General features: G+C 42.9%; 1 protein-coding gene across 1 annotated transcript in view; it reads right to left on the reverse strand.

The window, feature by feature from the left end:
• Positions 1-234: 234 nt before the first annotated feature.
• Positions 235-20,397, reverse strand: part of QRFPR (pyroglutamylated RFamide peptide receptor) — a 28,838-nt gene continuing 8,675 nt past the window's right edge. Inside the window, exons 2-6 of the mRNA XM_081136089.1 lie at positions 11,994-12,152; positions 9,329-9,390; positions 4,409-4,644; positions 2,888-2,985; positions 235-2,151 (exon numbers count right to left, since the gene is read on the reverse strand). Of these exons, the coding sequence (XP_080992215.1) occupies positions 1,811-2,151; positions 2,888-2,985; positions 4,409-4,644; positions 9,329-9,390; positions 11,994-12,152 (896 nt within the window). The 3' untranslated portion in view covers positions 235-1,810. The remainder of the gene's footprint in view (positions 2,152-2,887; positions 2,986-4,408; positions 4,645-9,328; positions 9,391-11,993; positions 12,153-20,397) is intronic.

Raw genomic sequence — 20,397 nt, forward strand, 5'->3', positions numbered from 1 at the left:
TTGGAAAACTGTCTAGAAGTTTTGCAGTCACTCAAATTATTATATAATATCTCAAGGTTTTAGGTCAGGCTCCACAATGGTTAAGGCTACCATCCTGATCGTTAGTGTTACTAACAGTGCTGATTCATTTGTTTTATATCAAGTTATATTTGGAGTGCGTGTACATTAAGTTTAGGAAGAGTCATACAGACATTTGCTAGTTAAATGAGAGTAACCAAAATCAGTGAGTCCGACTCATTTGTAAGGTTTAATGAGTTAGTGTTAATCATTGTTTGGCTACAGGGTAACTAGGCATCGAGGGAGGACAGCGTACATAAATAAATAAGCCATAATGAGTCTGTTTCAACACACACCGAATCATCAGCTCTCCTCTGACTTTGTTCATTTTCCTGTGTCACGTGGACATTTTTTCCTGACACCACACATTGTTTCATCTTTGTTTTCTTTAATTCACACTTACATTAACATGCATATAAAACAAAATGTTTGTTTTTTGGATGATGCCAACGGCCTGAGTTCTCTGGTTCCCATACCTTGAGGCTGTACAAGTGAACCAAGCTGAAATCCCTGGGAGGCCTTGCGCTCCCCTTCCTCTCTGGCACCTGCGGGAGGGGCCCGTGCAGGACAGTGAAGCAGAGGAAGCATCAGGCATAGGCTGTGCCTGTGGCGGCTGGCTGCGGGAATCTCCGGTATTGCAGGGGAAGCAGCAGGCCCTGGGTCCCTGACATTTGGAAGGAAGAGAAGGAGACTAAGAACTGAAGAGTTGAGCTGAAGGGAGATTTAGGGGAGGCACACGAGTGGGGAGCCCTACTGGTCTGCCCTAGCCCTCTCATGGGGGCCAGTCTTGGGCACGGTGAATGCCATGGGCTTGGAGTTGATGCTCTCATCTACTAACTGCACTAACAGTCCTGTCATGTAGCAAGAAGTCTTTCATCCCACTGATGAGAGTGAAGGCTTAAAAATATAAATACTTGAGATAGATTGGTCTAAATATATAGCACTCAGGAGAGAATTTTTCTCCTTTCGAGTGGAGGAATCAGTTACAACATAGGTATAAGTGGAAAGTTGGGCAGGGCTGAGGACCAGTCTCAGGAGGGGAAGGGAAGAGAGGGGAGGCCTGGGAGTGAGGGGCTCTGTGACCGCGCTCAGAACTCAGGCCTGTGGTGTGAAAGCGCCCTCCTGCTCACACTCGTGTTCCGCAGCCATCCCCACAGGAAGGAGTGGGGCTTAGGGGGTAAAGGACATGCTCACTGGCACAGCAGTGGTATCTGGCGGGACCATAAAAAGCTCAAACCCAGGTGTCTGCCTCTAAATCTCATCTGTCATTTTGATGCTTCTCCATCTTCAACATTATGATTATTGAACAGACCTGGTCTGCAAAAGATGGTGTTACCAAGTTTCACGTTCAGCAGTGCCCTAAAATTACAGAACAGTGTCAACTCGCACTCAAGGAGAAGGTACCACTCTTATTTTCTCATAAATTTAACATCACAGAAGCAGCCACGCGGCATTGACTGGGTGGGGGAAAACTGCTAGCCCAGTGCATACGAGAGCTTTTAAAATGCACTTTTATGATCCACAAGGACAGGTCACTAATTTTTCAAAATTGTGTGTTCATGTATAATGTCAAATTTCTATGAAAAAGGGACTTAAGGTTCCTCCTTTTCTTCATTCTATGAAGGAAAAAAGTCTTTGACCTTTGCGCAAAATAACTTTCAGATTAAGATGTGAATGACATTAATCATGGAGACACTGTGAAAATGAATGCCCACAGCAGAATTCTCAGGAGTTCAGGACGAGATCGGGGAGCTCATTTGGGGTGCTGCTTCTCCTCTGGCAGGTTGCACATCTTGACTTCGATGTTGCCGTCGCTGAAAGCCTCTCCCTTGGTCTCCTCCACCGCGTTCTCTCTCTGGCCAAACACGGCTCTCTTCTGCGTCATGGCCATTACCAAGTTTCCACGTCTTCGTGCCGGAGAGAGGGCCTCCCTCACAGTGCAGTAACAAACGATGGATAAGAAGGTGCTTTTGAAGTTTTCATTCATAAACGCATAGACCATGGGGTTGCAGATGGAGTTGGCAAACCCAATTATCTGCACAGTGGCAAAAACCATCTTGATCGTGACCTCGTCATATTCCTGTTCAAAATTGCCTGAAATAAAAAGACGTACTTAAGAAGGCGTATTTGTTTTAATGACCCGAAAGTAAAATTTCTGCATATCATCTGTCTTAACCCAACACACTTGGACAAGTGATCAAAGGTGTGGAAAATTCTCAAGGCCATTTTGGGGGGAGCCATGGGTGTCTGCAGGAAAACAGCTTCTGTGATAGGCCTTCACTGTTAGAGCATTGAGGCTAACAAGCGAAGCCCGGGGCCCAGCAGATATGGGGGGCCTGCTGCACTTCAACCGGATTCCAAGCTACAATTAAATTGGGAACAATAGTTGCTCTTCAAATGCTCATTGTGTTACAGAAGCACAGTCATCTGAGGAGCATGTGAAGTCTAAGGTTATTACGGAGACTTCACGGAGGGGCGGTAACCCCACTTGGTATTGAATTCATGTGTGGCTCAAGTCAGGGTTCCAAACAGGGAACACATAGGCTAGCCCACCTCGCCCAACTTTTAAGTAACTCAGGAACAGCAGAAGGCATAGCGTGGAGGGAGGATCTCGGAAGCTTTTCTTGATCTAGTGTAATTTTTAAAGATTTGGTCATCGTCAAACAATTACCTACCATGTAATGGTTTGAAAACATGAAAGAAACCTATTAAATATTTAATACTTGATTGCCCACGTGAATAGCAACAAATTTTAATGATTCATTGTCCATTGTCCATTCTAGCAGGAAATGAAATAGAACTCTGTCAAATGAGAATGACAAGCACTCACTGTACTCCATCATCATGTGCACGATGTGGAAAGGAGCCCAGCACAACGCGAAGAGGGCCACCACTGTCACCATCATGATGACAGCCCGCTTCTTCTTCCTGGACCCACAAGGAGATACTGTATCGGTCAACCTCTCCCAGGCAGAGGTGTCAGATTGATAGCAAAGCTATTAAATCAGTCTGAGCCTAGACCTCTCAACCATAATTTCACTGATACTAATGAAGTTCACGACTGGTTAAATGTGGGCTGTTTATCATCTTTCCCATTGCTATCACCCTCACCCCGATATTTCTCACATTATAAACATCTTTGTGACATGTACGCATGAGGGGTCTAGCTGCCTGCTGGCTGCTTGGCATGGATTATGCCATTAATCTCCCCAACAAGCTTTTGACACATGAAGAAACTGAGGCACAGAGAAGGCTAAGTAACCTGCAAAATCAGATAGGCAAGTAAGGGATTTAAACTAATAAGGGCTCATTTGGATGTAAACTTAGGCAGTCTGACTTCAGGGCCTAAGCTCTTACTTTATATTGAAGACTGCTCATCCCTATGATAGAAAAATATAAATATTTATGAACTATGGGAAGCCCTAAGGATATAATTAAACCTTTATTATATCTCTAAATAACATGATTAGGATTTCAAACTACTTTTCTTCATTACTCCTGTAGAGAAGATAAACACATGCAAGAAATCTACACATTTGCATAGTGCTTTACATTTATAAAAAGTCATAGTCATTTCTCATTTCCACATGGTAGCTCTTTCTTTGGAGGAGGTGGGAGAGCTGATTCCGCAGTAAGTGCCAAAATGTACCCCTAGGGGGAGGATGTCTTAATACAAACTGGGCACTAGAGGGCGCTGCACACATTAAAAAATGCTAACATCTCAAACCACTAGACTTCTTAACAGGTTTTGTTTATTTTTGTTTTTAATGGCCATTCAGTGTACAATATAAAATGAACCATATGGACTACAAGTACCATAGCAGTAAGTTGCATTTTAAATTTCCTACTAATGAATGCAATCATAAAGCTTAGGTAAAAAGAAAATATATCAATAATTAAAGTAAATAGCATGCTCTGGTTTCCAAAGGATTTTCGTAAGTATCATCTCACGTCTTTCAGCTTTATGCTTGGGTGGGAGGCAGAAAGGGCTGAACTTGTGCTTCCTGGGACACGTGAGGAAGGCAGGGCCGAGAGGAAGGAGACTTACCCACGTCCTGGGGCTGGTGAGTGGCAGAGAGGGTGTCATACTGAAATGTTGATGAAAATAGAACACTGTCTAAGTTCCAAGAAAGTTCCTGTCTGTAACGGTGGATTTGGGAGCTGGTGAGCTTGCTCTTTCTTCCTGCCACACATAGAATCTCAAAAGTTTAAAGACAGCTCATGCCCTACAGGTGCATGACAAATGACACGGACTAATCACCCAGGGATTCTGAGGTCCCTGCTAACCGTCCCGTCCAGCACAGCTAATGAAAAATATCTGGAACTGAGATGAGAATTTCATTAAACCGACCTGCCTATTTTTGACACCTCTTTCCCATGGATGGTTCGAAGCGCCGAGCTATCCCCCACTCTCCTATTGACCCAGAGTTCATAGCCGATTTTGCTGTATAGGCTGAGCATCACCAGCAGAGGCAGGAGGAAGAGGGTGACAAGGATGAAGGTGGTGTACACTTTCCGGTGCACAGGGCTGGCCCACTCTTCCAAGCAGCACACGTGGTGTTTTTCGTATAAGAAGTCATACTTGATCTTTGAAATGAGAGCGATTGTGTTAGGAGGGCCAGTGGTAAGCGTCATGGTACAGAAAGCAGACAAGGATTATTGGCATGCAGCATGTTCCAGACCCTTACGTGGTTACCATGGGTACATGCGATTTGGATTGTTTTGTTCTGAAGTGTGGGTCTTTTCCCACATCACTGCTTAAATTCTTCAGTTTTATACTCTCTTTTCTAATTTAAATGAAATTGAGGTCCAAAGTCTGCTCACTTTTAATTTTTCTCAACTTTTTACTCTAGTCATAAGGTTTCAGTGGGGTGCAAGAGCACTTGCTTCAGTGACCAGAGTGTGGATAGAAATAATGCTCTGCACTGCGTGCCAGCTAGTTTTACGTTACGTCTTCGCTTCCTCAGTTGCTGAGACAAATTTGGACACAGCATCGCACTTCTCCCAGATGCTAAGAACCAGCTTCCAGATTTTGTCAGTGCTATTTCAGATTGCAAGGATCAGGTGGCTCAAATGGATTTTAGAAAGGCAACTGATAGCTTTCAGATCCTGAGATGCATGAGAAACTGGGATCCAAACTATTGCTAATCTATAAATATTCAGACTCAATTCTAAGTCTTTGAGGGGTGTATTTTATAGAAAGTCATTATCTGTTATTAATACCATTTCTGACATTCATGAGTTCAAGTGTATTACTAATAACAAAATTAATAAAAATAGCAAATGCTAAAGAGATAAACTAAACATTTAATGTATGTTCGAAAGTCATGTATCTGGAAAATAGGAATAAAAGTTAGAGAATTTATCCAAACGATTGTCATTTTACCCACTCTAGCCCTTTCCAGATGAAAAATGTTTAGGTCTTAGACATATTTCTGCTTCCATTCCCAGCAAATTTTATCACCAATCCTCAGTGCCCATTGAATGAGGAAAAGCTTTTCTGTATACTCACCAAAGATAAACTTCAGGTTCTGATCTAGGTGTTATTTACAAACACAACTAACTAGGAATGAAAACACTCAGTGAATCGTAATTTCAAGACCCAAACTCCCTTGGGAACAGGACATTAAAATGAAACCTATCTGACTCCTTGCAGATAGCCCCACCAGGGCCAGCCATGGGACTGCTTACTGACGGGTCCCCACAAAGCACAAGGTGGCCGACCCGAACAGGTGCGCGCTGTCAGGGACAGCAAAGGCTCTCCGAGAGCACGCTCAAGGGTTTTGTGAAAACCAGTGTCAGACTTCTATTTCCAAACATACACTTCTCTAAACCCCGCTTCCTTAGAGCCTGGCTCAGGCTGGCGTGTCCTGCCAGGTCCATACTCCTATTTCCTCTCTCATTGCCACCCTTCTCCCAATCTGCACAAGTCCTCTCACCCACCCCACACCTCACTCTGGAGCACCAAAACGCTGTTCACATTACTGATGTCAGGGGAGCCACCATGATCAGGCCCCATCAATCCACGATAGAAGAGCTGTGTGCTTTCCCCGTATTAAATCTGTTTCTGTTCGGGGTAAAGCTTGACATTAGAAAAGGGGGTTTCAACAGGTGCTGAGATGTTGTGCTTTCACATTTTCTCATGAAGGGGCAGAAGCAATGACTTTTAATTTTACCACCTGATTGCTTCCACCGCGACAATTGTCAGATAATCAGTCCTGAGAGGGAGCCCACGAGAGCAAAGCAAAGAGGCCATGATGGAGACGGGAGGTCGATGGTACTCTGTGTCACCAAGTGGGGCAGTCCAGGCCTTGGCCATACTTGCACGCACCATCTCTAATTGAATTTAGGAAAGAGAAAGAGGCCTTGGATGCATATAAATACATTTATTTGCTTTGAAAATGAACTTATACTTCATCCTGAGAGAAAGCAAATCCAATTTGGCTGCTCTGTCCGACAGCAACGGCTGTCTTTGTCAATTAGATCATATGCATTTTCTACAAACTAAATGAGCTATATATATTGAGCATGTGATAAAATAATTTTATTTAGAAAATGGACAAATCTCCCTGAATTCTGTGGGCACGAAATGGACCCCACAAGTGAGAAGGGGGTTGGGCTATTTCTAAAAAGGCCCGTCATTGTGGGTTTCCCTCTGGAGAAAAGGCCTCAGAGTAGGAGCTGGTCACAGAGTGTCGGGGGGAGCTGATGGGTTCCATGAGCAGCCAGCCAGAGTAGGGAACAGCAGCTGGAACCTCAGTGGTGTTCTCTTTGAAACATCCATGAAGTAAAGACTCAGTCACAAGCAACAGTCACACTCAGAGGACACCTGCCCCATCTCTCCCCACTCTGCTCCCCAGCTCCCAGGGAGCCAGAGGCAGCCAGTTGGCTGTGGGGAGAGAAAGAGAAGCAGGTGAGGAAGCAGAGAAGGGGCTCATATCCCCTCTCCATAGGGCTGGATTCTGGACCTGAAACGGCTCACGCTGGGGGAAGGGAGACGGTTTAAATTCACTGAGAATTCAGACTGATGGGACTGTGACACTGGACTAGACATTTTAGTAACAAAACTAACACTGTTCTTGTGGCTGAGCATGACCAGAGGAATTTTGTTATCTGAATGACTGGAGGAGCTTTAGGGCCTTCTCAAGGCTTCATCCATAGCATTTTTAATAAGTAGCAAGGAAAGAATGAAACTGCTTTCTGCCCTCGCCTGTGGAGTCCAGCTCATTCAGTATACCCCTTATATCAAAAATCATGCACATTTTCCTGGCCAGATATATGCAAAAAATGAAACTGGATCCTTCTCTTACACCATATACCAAAAAACAACAACTCAAAATGGGTTAAAGATTTAAATGTGAGGCCTGAAACCATAAAACTCCTAAAAGAAAACAGGAATTAAACTCTCCAACATCAACCTGAGTAACATCTTTTTGGACACATCCCCTCAAGCAAGAGAAACAAAATAAAACATCAAATGAAACTACATCAAACTAAAAAGTTTTGCACAGTGAAGGAAGCCATCAACAAAATGGAAAGACAACCTAGTGACTGGGAGAAGATACTCACAAATGATATATCCAACAAGGGGTTGATATACAAAATATAAGAGAAACTCATACAACTCAATAACAAAAAAATTAACAATCTGATTGAAAAATGGACAGAGGACACAGACATTTCTCCAAAGAAGACACACAGATGGCCAACAGACATATGAAAAGATGCTCAACATCACTAATCATCAGAGTGATGCAAATAAAAACCACATTGAGGTATCACCTCACACCTGCCAGAATGGTTATTGTCAGAAAGTTAACAAACAACAAGTGCTGGTAAGGATGTGGAGAAAAGGGAGTCCCCTGCACTATTGGTGGGAATGGAGATTGGTGTAGCCACTGTGGAAAGCAGGATGGAGGTTCCTTAAGATACTAAAAATAAAATTACCATATGATCCAGAAATTTCACTTCTGGGTATTTACTCAAAAGAAATGAGAACACTATTTATATGCACCCCTATGTTCACGGCAGCATTATTTACAACAGCCAAGATATGTAAGCAACCTAGGTGTCCATCGATAGATGAATGGATAAAGAAGATGTGGTGCATATGTACAATGGAATACTACTCAGCCATAAAAAAGAATTAAATCTTGCCATTTGTGATAGCATGGATGGATCTGGAGGGTATTTTGCCAAGTTAAATAATATTAGGCAAAGAAATACAAGTACTGTATGGTTTCACTTACAGATAGAATCTAAAAACAAAACAAAAAACAAGCAAAACATAAACAGACTCATAGATACAGAGACCAAAGGGAGGGTTTCCAGAAGGGAGGGGGTGGGGATGGGTGAACAGAGGGAGGAGAACCTAGTCAACAATATTGGATAAGTTTGCATGGTGACAGATGATGACTAGAATTAGTGGGGTGATCACATTGCAGGGTATAAAAATGTCAAATCACTCTAGTGTACACCTGAAACTAATAAAACCAATATTAGATTGAATACCAACTGTACTTTAAAGAAATTTTTAAAAATAAATAAATGTCGTTTTAAGTAGATCCTTGCTGATGGACAGCATGCCTGTGTTGATTTCAAAAGGTACAAAAGGATACACAGTTTAAAAATTGTCTCAGGGAGCCATGTGGGACCCTGGCCTGTGATTGAAGATGACTGTCTGCATGGACACCCCCCCAGTGCAAGACATCCCCCAGATGGACGGGCCACTCACTGGAAATGCACGGTGCTGCCCTCACTGTGGCTCCCCAGGCAGGGCTGGGCCCAGCTGACAAAGTGAGGGGGAAGGAGAGAGGCTGGCTGAGATGGTCCCCTCACGTTTCCAATTCAAACTACAATCTGTTACTGAATCGGAGGCAGGTCAGAAAGGACTTATGACAGAGAATCAACTAGTAAGTAGATGATTACAAATTTCTTATATGACTTCAAAATAAAAAATATATATATTGGGAGTGACCACTGGACTCTCGCAACATAACTAGACACCGCAGGACACTAGGAAAGCCATGTTCAGCTGACGGGAAAATGGAGAAAGTGACCCTGGTAAGTCTTACCGATATAAGATCAAGGAAGAGCTAGATAAAATGGGAGGAAAAATCTTAAAACATTGAGTCCACTTGAAAAACCTCCAGTGCAATAATTGAGATATGCAAATTTGCTGTAAATCTCTTGCATGAAGGAAAATGACTGTAATCAAGAGGGTGGGAGAATATTTGCATAGTATAATTAACAATCCCAGCCCTGGACCTACCTCAAGTCGCTGCACGTGCCACATGGGGTATCCAACGATGATGGCCACCAGCCAGACGACACCTGTAAAAATGTTACAACCATCAGAATACGACTCAGCTAAGCAAAATGCATCCTGCTTAATTCTCTAACCATAAAGACTCCCTAGACCCAGTGCACCTCATCACCTCCACCCTGGAGCCATGCATTGGTCTCCTCACTTGTCACCTCCACTCTCTTGCTACCCTCAGAATTGCTACTGGAAGAGTCTTCCTAAAGCATGTCTTATATGTTTAAAAGTCTTTATTAGTGTTCCATTGCCTCTAAGACAAAACCCGACTCCCCAGCACAGCCCCCAAGGTTCTCCGCAATATCACTTGCCTCCCTCTTTCCTCTTATATTTCAGTTCATGTTCTTCACCCCTGAGTCCTCTACTGAGACTTCACAAAGTTGGTTTCAGTCCCCACACTCCAGAAGGCATTGTGCTCCTCCTTGCCTCCATGCTGTCACCGTGGATTGGCACCCTATCCAGTCTACCTGTGCGCTCCTTTTCCAGGACTTGACTCAAAGTTATATACTCTTAGCAAAGCTTTGAAGGCCACCATCCTTTCCAGGTAGAACTGGTCACCTGGATTTTCCCAGGAAAGTTCCCTCCGTAGGTGCTTGATCAGCAAAAATGCTTTTGTTGAATGAATGTAAAACTTAAACGTGATATAGGTCACCCTCTAAAATTTCTTCTTAGAATTCAAAGTACATTTACTTTCATCATCCTAATGTGGGCATTCTTATTTATACAACAAACACAACATCGGAAACCAGAGAGTCTGTTGAGAGAATAGCTTTAATGATGTGTCCTTAGCAAGGAGCAAAAGAGAATTGCAACAGTCTAGGACAGAGCGGGAACCAAGAGCCCCGACATCAATTTTGAGGAAAAATTCCCAGCTCAAACTCTGCTTGTTCTTTCTATATTGAGTAGGACCATTAGGAAAACCATATACTGTATTGTCTTGGGTTTCAAGGAACTGAGACTCCCCTAACCCACAATGGGGTTTATTATAAAGACACTCATCACCTGACATGCTGAGTATAGAGAGACTTTATGATTCAAGACAGCCCTGCTCACAAACGTCTCTCTCTGTGTCTGTCTCTCTGTGTGTCTGTCGCTCTGTGTTTGTCTCTGTGTCTGTCTATCTCTCTGTGTCTCTCTGTGTGTCTGTGTGTGTTGGTCTCTATGTTGGTCTGTCTCTGTGTCTCTGTCTCTGTGTTGGACTCTCTCTCTGTGTGTCTCTCTCTGTCTTTCTGTGTCTGTCTGTCTGTCTCTGTCTCTCTGTCTCTCTCTGCACACATGACCATACACATCCATTCTACACCACTCCTCATATTATGTAACCTTGTGTCCAGTCATTTTTCCAGCCTTTAGTGGGATTTGGGGCAGAGTTGAGTCTAATTGGCTTAGCTCCGTGCCAATCCCGGGTCTAGGTCGTGCTTAGGATAGAGACCTAGGGCTGGGTGAACAGTTCTGCTCCGATCTGTGAGCAGGGCTGAGCTGGCAAGTCTCTCATCTGCCCGGCTGTGGCACAGGGGCACACATTGGTGGCTGGAGGTGGCAAGACAGACATGCTGTGTCAGAGTGTCACAGAAGCCCCCTGGGAGAGGAGTCCTGTGGCTTTTTCGAGAAGGAACTTCCTGGCTGCCTATCATCAACCTTCCTTTCAGGGGTTGAGCCTCCCTCTATGCCTCTTTCTTTTTTTAATAACTCCCTTCCACCAAGTACCTCATCCTCTGTCCACACCTACCCGTTGTTTTTAAATGCTCTGATGGTGGCAAGTTTTCAATTATTAAAAGCCAAGAGGTCTTTGAGTTCTTTGTGGGAAGGATGCAACATAAATTTGGAACTAAGTAAAACTAACAATTTTGTCCCTACTGGTTTGTCTGTTCATTTCAAACTGCTTAGGACGAGCGTGCGTCACAGGGCTCCGGGAGCCTTTCTGCCCTGCGATCCCATGCTGGCTGAGCTCTCCCGGCCCAGAAAGTTCTGCTCCCTGCTCTCAAGCGAGGAGTTAGTGAAAATTGCTCTCTTTGATGACTGCTTTAGCTGCTCTCCACAAGCTCTAACTATTTCACCGGAATACACTACAACCACTGCGAGGGGCATTAAGGCTTATAAATGGCTCAGTGATAATTATCAAACAGAGTTGTTTCCTCTAGGACATTTCTCACAAGGTCCCTGTTCACCAGCCTTGCTGACACAGGAAGCAAACTGTGAAGTGGCTGAATCTTTGTCAGGTGTTGCCAGCACCCAGTGTCCCCATGGACTCCACTGCGTCCAGGGCAGCACCCGTTCTCTGCTTATCTAAAACCACCTCTCCTGCCCCCCGTGAAAATCAACCTGCCCTAAGAAGGGCATCTTAGTGACCTCTTACATCAGGATGGCAACTTCCTAATCTAATGACTGTTCCTGCGGCCACACCACTGATGGGCCAGCTTAGGTCAGCCGCAAATCGGCTGGGAGGGTTGAGCCCTAAACTGAAGGAGTACATCTGAAATGAGAGAGGGCCTTGCTGAGTAGGCCCAGAGGAGCAATGGGTGAGGGTGGGGTAGGCGGGGAGAGGACTGGAGCCCAGGGATCAATATCCTCCAGGCTACACATGGGCTTGCAGGCGTCGGGGGGCCCTGCCCTCCCTCACCTAGCATGGTGAACGCCCTGCGGTTGGTGTACCCCCACTTCATGCGGAAGGGGTGCACAAGCCCATGGTGCCGCTCCACGGCGATGCAGGTCATGGTAAGGATCTCAGTCACCACAGCTGTGGACTGGGCGAATGGCACCATCTTGCAGACAAATGCACCTGCAGCAGGAGACAGTGAAACATGAAAGAGGAGAAAAGTTGTGTCTGTCTCTTTGTAACATGATTCATTAATTCTGAGCCTCCGTTCAACAGTTTTATGTGTACAGTTACACGATGGGCCTGACACAACCGAGAAAGGTCGCATTCGCGGGTATTGTCTCTCCCTAATTGGACTCTGAGCTCCTAAGCTGAATGCAGTTGTGTGATAGAGCAATGGCAGGGCCAGCTAGTCTCTGGCCTTGGAAAATAGGCAGGAAAAATTGCTGTGACCTTTGCTTCAGAAAGAGCATAAGGGTGAGTGGTCTCCTGGGTTCCACACACAGCATAGTCTTTGGTCCTTTTTCCCTTTTGGTTCCCTCTCAAATCCCAATGAAGGAGTAATTCTCAAAGACGCCCACAATTTCTTCTCTCTTCTCTCCTTTGACTTCCTGACCAAGACTTCCTGCCTGGATGACACCGTTTCCCCCTCAACTGATTTCACTTCCTCTGATGCAAAGGTCTCAAGCCGGTGACCCCTGGGCAGAGTTTGGTCTGCAGACATGGTTGATGTAATATTTTTTTTAAATACTTGAATTCACTGCAACATTTTATGTGTCTGGCGTCTCCACAGTCTGTGTGTGTGAGGCCTGGCCTGACATCTCCGCTTGTGAATACCTCTTGTTCATTGCTACCAAATTAATTGCTCTGAACAGTCAGAGTGATGATCAGCTCAGGAACATAGAACATTTGCTGAGACCTCAGAAGTCCCGTCGTCCAAGCTGTACGCCCGCGGAAGTCCTTTCCTCACCTCACACAAATGCCCTGCCAAACTCTGCAGGGCAGGCTTCTTGCTGGCACACATATGGCTTTTCCTTCTGCTTGGATTGATCTTCCCCAAGTAACCCCCTCATATCCTGCCCTGAAGTCTTTGCTCAGATGTCACCTTCTCAGTCCAGCTGACCTGCTTGACACCCATATATGTAACTGCCACCTGTCCCTTTGCCCCTCCTTTCATTCTACTCTTACCCCCAATTCTTTCACCTGCCAGCATACCCTCTAATTGACTGCCGTGTTTGCTTTATTGTTTACTGACAGTCGCCCACACCCTAGAATGTACACACTCCAAGAGCAAAGATTGTTGCCTGTTTCCTCCACTGATGTGTCCCAGGCACTCAGTGTGCACGGGAGGCTCTCAGCAGACGTGCTGCGCGGTGCCCGCCTGGGAGGCTCGCGACCACTGGGGCGCCTGCGTTCCCCTCCAGAGAGGCTCTCATGGGGAAAGCACTTCTCAGTGATTCTGCCACTTCTACTTTTGCTTTCAGAGAGTTCAGAATTCACCCGCAGCTTTTCCAAACAGCAGCTCTTCATGTATTTGAAGGACGCTTTTCTGTCATTGCCGAGTGTTTCCCAGCTGCCCCAGCTGTTCCTCAGTGGCCCAGAGGGGACCCCGAGCTCAAGGTGTGGGCTGGCCAAGGCAGAAACTGTAGGACTTGCCTGTCCCCCTGGGTGTAAGCACCCTCTTCTGTGACTATCACTGAAATTTACACCGCCTTTTGTGCTAGAATTTTCAAATGGTTGGTTTCCGTTGAACTTGAAATCAACTTGAAATGAACTGGGTCCACATAATAGACAATTTCTGTTAATCTGAGATTCCTGTGACTAAGGGAAAATGTATTTAGACATTGTTCTAGGTCCTCCCGTTCCAGTCCTTCTGGGAAGCTCCAAATGGTGACCCACGAGCCAGTCATCCCCCAACCTTGGTTCCAGTTCCCCAAATCCTCACGCCGTTCAGAGTTAAGGCCCTTTCTTGTCCAGCAAGATGGTTTAGATGTGAAGTGTAGGAATTTACTTTCAATACTAATATATTTTGCTGTTTGAATACTGATCATAGCATGAATAAACTAGCTTACTTCCAGTCTTGCTTTGTGCGCAATACTTGCATAAATGAACATGTGAATACATCCTTTATCTGGATCATTCTTTCTTTGAAATATTGACAAGAATTTCTTCTTTCAACCAAATTGTGTGTTTAAAAAAAAAAGTTGGACAGGCCGAGGTTAAATGAACAGCAGAAGAAAATTTCCATGAAATAGACATGGATCCACTATCAGTACACCTTCGGCATAACTATCCCAAAGAAATGAGTTATTACTGTAGTACCATCTTACTGTAGTGCCATCCATCTTGCCCATAATAACAGCATGACCTCGAGCACCTGATTTCCTGATACCATATGATTCATCTGGTCGCTTTGTTAGATGCTCTGAGTCTCAAAGTCATCCTTTGTGAAAAGGGATCAGTAATATCCACCTGTCCTGTGGGTACAACTCGAGTACTTCATACAGTGACATAAGCACCCAGTACAGGACATGTTTTGTAATAAACAGCAGCTTTTTTATCATCAGGCAGCCAGATTAAAAGGATTGAGGTAAATTTGGTACATTGGAAGCTGATAGATTGTGGCTCACCTGCCCATTAAAGGACATCTAGTTCTATGACCTTATTTCCCAGATGACAATACTGCAGCTCAGAGGAGTTAAGTGACTTGCTCAGGTTCACACAGCTGTGTGCTGACCGAATGAGGACATGGGCCCCTGCATGGATTCCAGTTCCTTCCATTACCTCACCCTCCCCTGTCTTAGTGCACCACGCCCTGTGGCAGCTCTCTCATCTACGTGCTCACAAGTCACCAATTTAATAGTCAGCTGGGTTTTGCACCAAGCTCTAGTTCTAGCGTCTGTCATCTTACCCTTTTTATGAATCCAGACAGTATTTGCCCAGCTCATTCCTTTTGATGTTTCTACAGGCAACTTGCTAAAAAATTGCTAACAGTGTTTTCTTGATCACATCTCCAAATTTCATCGATGTCTTGGCATGTAATTTACACTGAAGATTTGAGTTCTTTTAAAATATAGGTAGATGCTTTTTGCTACCTACTCATTTATCTTGATCTTTATTTCCATTCTAGCCATCTTTGCTTTGCCCTTTTTATTCAGAGATCATTTTTCAAGGTCTAGAAGCCTGAAGCAAAATAGGTATTGAAGACTTTGGTTGTTTCTGCCCTTTATTAAATGTCAACCACTGACCCGCCTTCATTTTTAGCTCCTATTTCTGGTGGCTCTTCAGTGGGCTCCTTCTACACTTTAGCCTTCCCATAGTCTAAGGTATTTTGCAAGAATATGTCTTTTGTAACATTTCTTCCCATAAATGGCAACTTTAAACTGGGATAGCCCTGGCTGGGTGGCTCAGCTGGTTGAGTGTTGTCCCATACACCAAATAGCTTCGGGTTCCATCCCCGGTCAGGGTGCTTATGGGAGGCAACCAATCAGTGTTTCTCCCCCCCTCCCTCTCTCCTCTCCTTCTCTCTCCCCTGTCCCTCTCTCTTTGCCCCCTTCCTCTCTCTAAAAATCAGTAAACACATATCCTCAGGTGAGGATTAAAAAATAATAATAAAAATAAACTGAGATAATCATAGAATTTCCTGTGTAGGACTGTCCTTTCCATTTTTCCTTCTGGCATCCTCTGGTTTTAAATCAGAGTTGTGTTTCTCAGAGCCTGCCTGGAATGGCTATTTCTCACATTTTGACTGTCCATCTACCTGCATTTCCTAATAGCAACATAATTTTTTCTGGTACATGAACTCTGCTCCATGTGGGCAGGTGAGGTAGGAGCCGCTCCTGGGGAAGACAGGCAGAAACAGGGCCAGATCCTCCCAGTGTTGTAAAAGCCAGTGAAGACTGATAGGAGGTTGGAGGTATGTGGTCCAGTGCTCACCAGGTCATGAGCAACAACAGACCACAGCTTAGTTACTGCACCAACCTCTGAGCGCCCTTGGCTCCCGCCTGTTCCTCCAGCTTCACACTGATCCTGTGAGCCTCCAACATTCTTCTAGTACAATCCCTTCTCTTAGGCTACTTAGTGATCAACTGTTCTCATAACCAAGCAGGCTGTTTAACAGCCTTCTCTTCTCATTTACTACCTTTTCTCTGGGAGGTACATTCCCTAAAATGTAGAATATGCTGGTCAATGCCTTCTGTGTGTGTTGTCAATGCTAAGATAGCACAGTCCAAATCCTACTATTACAGTTTGCCTTCATTGTTGCTTCCATTTCTACTATGTCTGACTCTTGCATAAAAAATTGCAGTAATTCCCCGTTGCCTGGTGGATTAGAAATGAATGCTTTGGTTTAATATTTATTGCTTTTATTTCCCTTCTTACCTTGCTGATATAGTTTTATTACCAGAGTGTGAGCTCTTTGCTCTGGACGTGAATGGTGTCCACTGTCCTATACCCATGCCCACCCTCACCTCCCATCACATACAGTGCTGGTCTCAATGGTTCAAATAGAAATAAGACTCATTATTTCTAAAAATGAGCTTGAAAATAAAAAATAATTTGGCCAGTATTTGTTTTCACCTCAGGGTAACAGTGACTTTCAAAAGGATCCAAGTGAGAAGAACAGTAGATAAGATTAAAATTACTCTTTGATTAATTTAGAAAATGGTATAATGAGCTATAATTGCATGAAAATATCTAATGATGATAACCACTCTGAAGAATTTGTTCCAAGGTTGGTTAAAATACAACAACGTGAGTTTCTTTTGTTCTTCTTTCCTAGTTCTTTAACATGTAATGTTAGGTTCATTACTTGAGATTTAAGGAAATAATAAAAAATAGAGCAGAATTGAATGAATAGGAAACAAAAAGACTAGACAAAAAAAATAATGCAACAAAGAGCTGGTTCTTTGAAAAGATTAACAAAATTGACAAATCCCTGGCCAGACTCACTAAGGAAAAAGAAAAGATGCACATAAACAAAATCAGAAATGAAAGAGAAGTCACCACAGACATCACAGACATACAAAGGATCACACTAGAATACTATGAAAGACTATATGCCACCAAATGCAACAACCTAGAAGAAATGGATAAGTTCCTCGAAATGTATAACCTCCCTAGACTGAATCATGAAGAAATGGAAAATCTAAATAGACTGATCAACAGTGAGGAAATTGAAACAACCATCAGAAACCTCCCCCAAAATAAAAAAGTCCAGGACCAGGTGGCTTCACCAGTGAATTCTACCAAACATTCAAACTTTTCCAAAAAATTGAAGAAGAGGCAATACTTCCTAACACATTTTATGAAGTCAACATGATCCTGATACCAAAACCTGGCAAGGACAACACAAAAAAGAAAACTACAGATCAGTATCTTTGATGAATACAGATGGAAAAATCCTAGACAAAGTATTAGCAAATCAAATACAACAATATATTTTTTAAAAATACATCACGATCCAGTGGGATTCATTCGGGGTACAAGGATGGTTCAGCATATGCAAACCAATCAGTGTAATACACCACATTAACAAAAGAAAGGATAAAGATCACATGATCTTATCAATTGATGTAGAAAAAGCATTTGATAAGATACAACATCCATTTTTTATTAAGACACTCAATAAAATGGGTATAGAAGGAAAGTACCTCAACATAATAAAGACCATATAATGACAAACCCTCAGCCAATATTATACTCCGGTGAAAAACTAAAAGCTTTCCTCTAAAGTCAGGAGAAAGACAAGGATGCCCACTGTCACCACTCTTACTCAACATAGTTCTGGAGGTCCTAGCCAGAGCAGTAAAGCAAGAGAAAGAAATAAGAGGCATCCAAATTGGGAAGGAAGAAGTAAAAGTGTCACTCTTTGCAGATGATAGGATTTTGTACATAGAAAACCCTAAAGACTCCATCAAAAAACCATTAGAAACAATAAGCAAATATAGTAAAGTTGCCGGATACAAAACCAGTGTACAAAAATCCACTGCCTTCCTGAGTACTAACAATGAAACTTCAGAAAAAGAAATGAAAAAAGCAATCCCTTTCACAGTTGCAACCAAAAGAATAAAATACTTTGGAACAAACTTAACAAAGGAAGTGAAAGACCTATACACTGAAAACTACAAAGCATTATTAAAAGAGATTGAAACAGACACAACAAAATGGAAAAATATCCCATGTTCATGGATTGGAAGAGTCAACCTAGTTAAAATGTCCATATTACCCAAAGCAATACACAGGTTTAATGCATCCCTATCAAAATACCAATGTCATCAGATTTGCATGGAGCCACAAAAGATGGCGAATAGCCTAAGCAATTCTGAGGGGGAAAAAGGAAGCAAAGGTACCACACTACCTAACTTCAAGTTATACTGCAGAGCTACGATAATCAAAACAGCATGGTATTACAGAAAAATAGGCACAAAGACCAATGGAACAGAATTGAGAGCGCAGAAATAAAACCACATGTATATGGGCAAATAATTTTTGACAAAGGAGCCAAAAACACACAATGGAAAAAAGAAAGAAATGGCTCTGGGAAAATTGGAAAGCCACATGCAAAAGAATAAAATTAAATATGTTGAGGGTGGAATAGACTATTTGCTACTTCTCTAGTTCTCTCCAGAGTGCATCCCTCGGTTACTTTGGAAGAACCTCCTGACTATGTTTGTGCCAAAAACTGAGATTGAAGTTATGTCCTTCCTGGTATTTTCTCCTAGTCTGCATTATTCTAATAGCTACAAATACTACTTTAGAAAAATAACTGAATTAGTTTTTTACTCTCCACTAATGGCAATAGTTATACTTAAAAAAAAAAAAAGGAATAAAATGAGCCCATGTTAAACATTGGGGCAAGATGTTTAAAATGTTAAAATAAATCACTGCCAAATAATAAAGTAGGAATTTTTTTTTTTGTATACTAGGGAATAAATGTAGAAAGTCAGGTTAGACATTAGAAAAAAATTCTTGAATGTGAAAGTTATCAGGCAAAAAAAAAAAAAACAAAAAAAAACACAATCAAGCATCCTTCCCCAGAAATAATGCAATTTTTGGAATATTTATGTAATTTTTGTACTCAGCTGCTCACCAAACATATAACAACCTGAAATTAGTATAAATGGATGTAAAAATAGCAGAATGGCCAAATAAATTATTTGTGTCAACATAATGTAAATTATTAAGTAATCTTGGAATGGATGTTTTAAAATGAAACAGAAAACGAACTGAGGTCAAGCAGTAAACAAATGACACGTCTGTATACACACACATCCACACATACCAGACACTAAAAGGTTTCAGTGTTGCTACAAATGTAAGCAGGAAAAAGGTAAAATGTAACACAGTAAGATAACGACCATAGTTTTCTCTGGATGTTGGAATAAATTTTTATTTTTATTTGTTTCTTATATTAACTAGGCTGTTTTGGACATTCATGAATTCTTCATGCTCAGCTCCACGCAGCTGCTGCTTTGAGACCTGCCTGTTACTGTCCTTAAATTCAAGAGAACCCCCTTCTCCTTTGTGGCAATAAAATAGCCTTCCCGTAGCTCCAATTATTTGAAGTAAACCCGAGTCTTCATTCCTTGCAACCAACAATATAGGCAAAAGATAAAAACAATCCCATTCTTCTGCACATCAAAAATATATATTCAACCTGTTCATTAAAAACCTCATATGTTGTGACAGTGACAAATAACATGCGGTCCATTAATTCATTTAAGTATACTTACTGGGCACCTCCTATGTGTTGTCAGAGTCATAAAATTCAGCATCAGCTCCTCAGCACTGAAAATCTCATCTGAATAATGTACTCCAGGACTTAGCCAGCTGTTTTAGCATCGTGCAAAGACAGCGAGAATGAAGATCTGTGTTTTCTACCTAGATTCTATTTACAGGTAACATAACATTTGCACAGGCTCTACACTTTGCCCACAGTGTTGTCTTATTTCATTAAGCCCTCAGTTTGTTTTGAGCACTAGACCAGAGCACATTTCCAAGGTTCCATCGCTTGGCTCCTTAAAGAAGTAAAACTGTTCTTTTAAAATTGATTGTTACTATGTTTTCCTTAGAACCCACCAAGGAAATCACCGCTTGGATCAGGGTCCTATGGATACTTAGATTTCAATCCAATAAAATTCCTCCTCATAAAAAAAACCCTTTCTTGTCGGTGGACATTGCAGTGAAGGGAAACAGTTAAAAAGCGAAGCGCGACAGCCCCTTCCACACTGCTGTGTGGGCTTCGCCGAGCATGTGTTAGGGGACAGCGCTGCTGAGTCCACGTTCCTGAAGGTTTCTGGGGAAGAGCTGCGGCCACTTCTTCATTTCAGAAATGTGTCCTCCAGGCTGCAAGCTAGTACCTGAGGCCTAGGGGTGGAACGGTGTGGGCGACACTGCACAGGCGGGGTCCTCTGTAAAATGGGGGTGA

This window comes from Miniopterus schreibersii, assembly GCF_964146895.1.
Source record: "Miniopterus schreibersii genome assembly, chromosome: 4".
NCBI classification, from domain to species: Eukaryota; Metazoa; Chordata; class Mammalia; order Chiroptera; family Miniopteridae; genus Miniopterus; species Miniopterus schreibersii.